Source organism: Theobroma umbraticum, unplaced genomic scaffold, assembly GCF_002168275.2.
Source record: "Theobroma umbraticum cultivar Fairchild unplaced genomic scaffold, ASM216827v3 scaffold_4.1, whole genome shotgun sequence".
In the NCBI taxonomy this organism is placed as follows: domain Eukaryota; kingdom Viridiplantae; phylum Streptophyta; class Magnoliopsida; order Malvales; family Malvaceae; genus Theobroma; species Theobroma umbraticum.
In genome coordinates, this window is record NW_018397258.1 from 5,396,404 (window position 1) to 5,402,490 (window position 6,087).

The 6,087-nt window shown below is 35.3% G+C and overlaps 2 protein-coding genes across 3 annotated transcripts in view; both read left to right on the forward strand.

The window, feature by feature from the left end:
• The window catches only part of LOC110414408 (beta-glucosidase 11-like), a 4,456-nt gene extending 4,338 nt beyond the window's left edge, over positions 1–118 (forward strand). The window contains exon 14 of the mRNA XM_021425583.2: positions 37–118. Coding sequence (XP_021281258.2) covers positions 37–118 — 82 coding nt within the window. The remainder of the gene's footprint in view (positions 1–36) is intronic.
• A 349-nt stretch (positions 119–467) lies between these two features.
• Positions 468–5,261, forward strand: LOC110414286 (beta-glucosidase 11-like). 2 transcript variants are annotated; one of them, XM_021425385.2, is made up of 13 exons: positions 470–679; positions 824–887; positions 1,418–1,473; positions 1,717–1,792; positions 1,869–1,940; positions 2,069–2,156; positions 2,263–2,518; positions 2,603–2,718; positions 2,913–3,133; positions 3,274–3,302; positions 3,401–3,488; positions 4,409–4,499; positions 4,636–5,261. In XM_021425385.2, exons 1-13 carry the CDS (start codon positions 548–550, stop codon positions 4,883–4,885), a joined length of 1,539 nt encoding a protein of 512 aa, XP_021281060.1. In that variant the 5' UTR covers positions 470–547; the 3' UTR covers positions 4,886–5,261. The 2 variants fall into 2 exon arrangements, with proteins under 2 accessions (XP_021281059.1, XP_021281060.1); XM_021425384.2 differs by having other exon boundaries at positions 468–679; positions 2,263–2,718.
• The last annotated feature ends 826 nt before the right edge of the window (positions 5,262–6,087 follow it).

The window sequence follows — 6,087 nt, forward strand, 5'->3', positions numbered from 1 at the left end:
TGTATAAGTGTTGTAATCTAGCAAAGTTGTTTGCAGACAAGAGACTCGCTTAATTCTTATATTTGCGCCAGCCTTTGTCTTCTGTTCTGGAGTTCTGTCCAACATAACCCTCCTTTAGTCTCTTGAAAATTTCAAACAAAGTAAATAAGAAATATATCACATTTAATTTAAATGGATGAAGTTAATTGATCGCCACATCTTGCTTTCATTTAGTGATAAACGCAGACAATCATGGAAATTAAACCGATTGATAAGCATTTTTGACTTCGATTATCAAAGCAAAAGGGCTCTTCATTAAGCTTCTAAACTACCTATAACACGAACGCGTCCTTGTCTTCTACTAAGTTCCGTTAATTATTGTCATATTGTGTTCTGTCACCGTCAAGACTCAATGGAATACTCATGGCCATCCATGCAGATCGGTAGACCATTGCATTTTGTCTTCATATCATTTATTATCCTCATTTCTTGTGGTTGTGACAACACATCGATTCACTCGACAAGAAGAAGAGCTGGGACGACGCAGTAAACTCTCAGGTAAACAGAAATGAGGAGTCTGATTTTCTTGCTAATTAGAATTTTGCTACATGTGCCTATAGCAGTGCTTGGCGCTGATAAGTATAGCAGATATGACTTTCCACCTGGCTTTGTCTTTGGTTCTGCCACCGCCGCTTATCAGGTCAGTTTGGTTGTTGGTCTATGTTTACGCTTTATACATGGTAGCCACTCATTGAGCAAAAACCGTATTCCAAAAAAAAATACTGTACTTAAAGACAAAAGACAAATTGATGAAGATTGACGAGTTTTTAATAAAATATGGAAGGTGGAGGGAGCAGCAAGCGAAGATGGGAGGACTCCTAGCATTTGGGACACTTTCGCCCACGCTGGTTAGCTTCTTCTCTTAGTCAGTAGCAGTGTTCGTCTTGATTAATTACGCACCCTCACTTCTGTCAATGGTGTTGGGTGTCGGAAAATTCAAACCTCTTTTGTTTTCTCATTGATTTGAGCTTCAACCCGCTCGTTGTTTCCATTCTTTTTTGGGTCTTATTGGAAATTTATGTTGATTCTCTATAGACTTAAAATAGACTTATAGCCACAGTTGGGCCTAAATCGTGAACGAGATAAATAACCTATTGAGCCTTAAGTGCTGCCCTCAAAATGAAATGAAGAAAGAAACCGAGCAAGCCCAATATCGTTTCCCCCACCTCCAAGTCCTTGAATCCTTGTCGACGAAACAAACTATCGGTAATCGACCATAAAACTATAATTCTGCTTTAACCCATGTCCTCATATCATGGAGGGTGCCCAGGTCCAATCCCTTCTATATCTGAGTTTAAAGAGTTGTCTGGAATGTATTTATAATGATCCAATGAATGATTTAACCAATAAATTTCACCTCTCATTAAAAAAATCTCAGGGTATGCTGATGGAGCCACTGGAGATGTAGCCGTTGATCAATACCACAAATACAAGGTGCATAAAATAAGCTTTTTAATTCATATGACTCTTACCTACATAGCTTTGAGTCCATACATGCCTGTGAATGAAGAAACCAATTGTTTTCTCATATATATTGCATTTTTCCGTAATGGCTATGTCAGAATTTTTATATGAAACTAATTGCTGGTTGCCTAACTTTCAACTACACTAATTGGGTTCTGTTTTAGGATGGTCTCAGTGTAATTAACTAATAATGCTAACATTCCCTTTTTTCAGGAAGATGTGAAACTTATGGCAGAAATGGGCTTAGATGCCTACAGGTTTTCTATCTCCTGGTCAAGGCTTATCCCAAGTACGGTTTTCAAATTTTGGTTTATATATATTAATTAAAGAAGGATATCAATTCCTAGTTCTTTTTCACATTTCAGATGGAAGAGGACCTCTTAATCCAAAGGGTGTACAGTATTATAACAACCTCATCAATGAACTAATCAGCCATGGTTGGCACAAACTTTCCGAAATATCTTCAGTAGTTAAATTTTTTCATTTTTGACGTTGAACAATGCTTGCCAGACAATATTAGATTATTCTTTTACTCTAATCATATCCATATCACTTGACAATGCAGGAATACAGCCTCATGTTACTTTAAACAATGCTGATCTCCCACAGGCACTTGAAGATGAGTATGGAGGATGGATTAACCGAAAAATTGTGTATTGTTCTTTAATCCTATCTTTTTTAATTTGCATTCTACATTTGCTGTATATAAGGGTTAATAAGGTCAATGAATGTGATTGAATCATCTGAATGTCAATGCAGTAAAGACTTCACAGCTTATGCAAATGTGTGCTTTAGAGAATTTGGGGACAGGGTTTCATATTGGACTACTGTGAATGAGCCCAACGTGTTTGCCATTGGAGGTTATGATCAGGGAATTGTTCCTCCTAGGCATTGCTCTACACCTTTTGGAATAAACTGTACTAGAGGCGACTCCCCAACTGAGCCATACACAGTTGTTCACAATATATTGTTGGCACATGCATCAGCTGCAAGATTGTACAAGAGAAATTATCAAGTATTAATATCGAAACTTTTTATATCAATCATCCTTTTAACTTACCAATCTTTTGCATTTATAGGAGCAATATATGATATGCAGGAAAAGCAGAATGGATTCATAGGTATTAGCATCTATACACTTGGTGCTATTCCAAATTCAAACTCAACAGAGGATGCAATGGCAGCTCAAAGACTGAATGACTTCTACATTGGTTGGTAAGTCCAATATATAAAGTGTTATTATGAAAGCATGCATGTCCGAGGGACAAATTTTGAAAATTGTCATTTCTGTTTCTTATATTGGTTTTTGTACCATATCTAGATGACCTTCAATACTCTTAATTTCGATTTTTATTGGGTTTGAGAAATTTATTCCAGCTTTAGTTAATAGTGCCTATGTTGTACTTTAGGATTGCAAATCCCTTGGTGTTTGGAGATTATCCTGATATAATGAAAGAAATCGTTGGCTCCAGAATTCCTACCTTCACCAATCATGAATCTGAACTTGTTAGGGGTTCGTTTGACTTTTTGGGGGTAATACATTACACAACATGCTATGTCGAAGATGACCCTGGTGCTCTGGTACTGAAACAAAGAGACTTTAACATAGATGTGGCTGCAAAGATAAAGAGTATGTCATCTACATATTCCTTGCTAAATTGGATTCACTTGGTACATATCTGAGATTAATTGCTTAAATATATAGTCCGAGATTCAATGAGTCAAGAGAATATCCATGAAGTAAAAGCTAATTTATTCTCTTTATGGCAGACATGGAAGATATTTTCTTGGATTCTGAGGTGAGTTGCAACATATTGCTAATTACAAGTGCCTCTTTTTTTTTTTTTTTGGTTTCACTTGGGCCTTTGAATTAATAATCAGTTAATTTGTTGCTCAGTATCCCATATTACCTTGGGGCCTGCAAGTAGTGCTGGAGTATATTAAGCAAGTTTACGACAATCCTCCTCTTTACATTCTTGAAAATGGTATTTCTCTGTCTCTCTCTCTCTCTCTCTCACACACACACACACACACAAACTCGTATTCATTCTGCGTAGTTGCTCTTTTTTGAATTGGATATTAATCCTTCCCTTTATTGAAGTGAAAACCATATTACGATCATCATTGTTTGCTGCATTATGTTTATGAAACATAACTTCAAAAACTCATGAATTATTTGTTTTATGATGATAGTGTTTCTGGCCAAGGTTTCTTGATTGAAAACTTGATGTCATAAAATTATCGCCGGAAATACAAGTAAAACTAGAAACAAAGCAATTGCCACATATCTATTAAGTAAGCAAGAAAAACATGCAAATCATCTAGCTATTTCATGTGAAAAAAGGACAATGAAGATATAGTAGATTAAGTTGCAGCTTGCAGCAATTAAAAGCTGCATTTCCTGGGAATTACATCCGTCACATCTAAGCTAAGAAGTGGTGTTCTTTAGTGTTGTACTAATGCTGTTATGCAGATGCTTGTTGAGTTTTGAATGAAACAAAAGGGCTCCTATATAGTAAGTAACTCTCAATTTGAAAGACTACAAAAATGACATTATGTTCAAACAAGTATTTTGACATTGTTAAGGGAAAGTAATAAATTGAGAAACTAAATTTAACTGCTTAACCTTCTGAAATGACTGAATAAACATTCTCCAGAAGATGGTAAATGGGCATTGAGCAGACGATAGCTGAAGCAATTAAGTCATGCGGATCGTATCCAGTTGTATATATCTACTGTTTAGTAGCTATTCAAAACTGATGCTACTCAGCTCCAAAACTAGTAGGCCTCAAGGGATATATATGTATTAGAATCCAAAGAGTTGGGATGGGAATATTCAAACGATATATATCTCATTGGTCCTGTCTTTTCATCTAATTGGTGAACATGGCATGGGGTTTGTCAGGTCAGAGAACCCAGCGCAATTCAACCTTGGAAGACACATCGAGAGTGGAATATCTGCAGGCATATATTGGGAGTGTGCTGGATGCAGTAAGGTACACTTGTTTTGACCAACCTCTAGCCAACAGCCATTTGAATGAGATATATATTTGAATCATTCTTTGCAGATTTTGGAAGGTGATCAACTCTTTAACATATCTTTCCTTCTTCTTCTTATAAAAAATTTCAAAGGAATGGATCGGATACAAGAGGGTACTTCTCATGGTCCTTCCTAGATGTGCTGGAGATACTGGATGGTTATCGATCAAGTTTTGGCTTTTATTATGTAGATTTGGATGATCCTGATTTGAAGAGACAACCTAAGCTTTCTAAATATTGGTATTCCCATTTTCTCAAGGGAGGAAGCGTCAGTTCGGACAAAGTGATCGAACTCAAGAATAATTTCTCTGCTCTTTCCCCCGGCCATTTCCTCCAGCAGTAGGCTGCTCTCTCGCTTTTCCTAGCCGTCCTTTGGCCAAAATAACAAGAACTCACTGCAGTACGTAGAAATTAGTTAAAATCGATATCCATATTTATTAGTAGTATTTGTATCTCTAAATGCTCTTGAACACCAAATGTACCAATCTACATGCATAAACAGGTTTATATATGTATCTAGAAACCAGTCCTCAGATATTTTTGTTTACCATTTTACATTTCCTAGTTCTCTAATCTTAATAGACTAGCACAGAAGAACCACCCTGTATCCAGTTTTCCTGGTCTCAACTGGGCTAACATTTGAACCCACGGGAATTCTTAAACACTATGTAACAGCCTTTATCTTCTGCTCTGGAATCAGATGTTTGGTTCATAATTCATTTGGTTGGATGGAAACAAGAAAAATATGAAAAAACAAAACATTCAGTAATTATATTATATTAGTCTCAATTACTATACATAATTATTTTTTGAGTAAATTTCACAATCACTCCTTGTGGAATGATATTTTCTCACATAACATCTTGAAATTATTTTTTTCTCACATAAAATTTTGCATTTTATTTCTCTTCCCAAAGAGAGTAACAACTTTAAATTTTCAGTTAATTTTTTTAGGGTAAAAACAATAAGAACTTTTTTTTATAATTCTATTATTTTTTCTTTTTTTAATTAAAAAAAAAAGATTTGAGCGGTTTTTTGAGTTTCTTTTATAACTTTTCTTTCACTTTTCTCCCACTTTCTCACGCTTGTTTGTGGCTTACCATTCTTTGGTTCTATCCAATGTTTTTCACCTCATGAAATCCTCGATAAAAAATTTTTTTTTGTTCATAAAAATCTTGAATATATAATAATACAAAATAATTAAAGTCAATTAAAAAAATTATAATGAAAAAATATATATATCTGCAACAATGATCTAACTATGGTTTCTCTTTTAGCACAAACTCTATAGTAAGGGTTTCAAAATTTCAATGCTTCAACCAGGCATGGATATAAATTATTCACTAAAAACCACACGTCGTCTTAACAGTTTATTAACTGTTAAGATTTCTCATCCTTAAACAGAGAAATAAGCATATGAAAGCCCCGCAAATGGTTGCAACACACACAGTCTTCTTCGTCATTGTCATGACTCTCATTTTCATCACTGTCACTGGGTTGGTCTGAGTCGCTCCCTTGTTCCTTAAAGACCAAAGTTTTTCACAT

Coding starts and splice junctions, on each gene's coding strand:
- LOC110414286 (XM_021425384.2), top strand. CDS start 548: ATGAGGAGTCTGATTTTCTTGCTAATTAGAATTTTGCTACATGTGCCT. Junction 1,793..1,868: donor CTGGTCAAGGCTTATCCCAA/GTACGGTTTTCA, acceptor TTCACATTTCAG/ATGGAAGAGGACCTCTTAAT. Junction 2,719..2,912: donor AATGACTTCTACATTGGTTG/GTAAGTCCAATA, acceptor GTTGTACTTTAG/GATTGCAAATCCCTTGGTGT.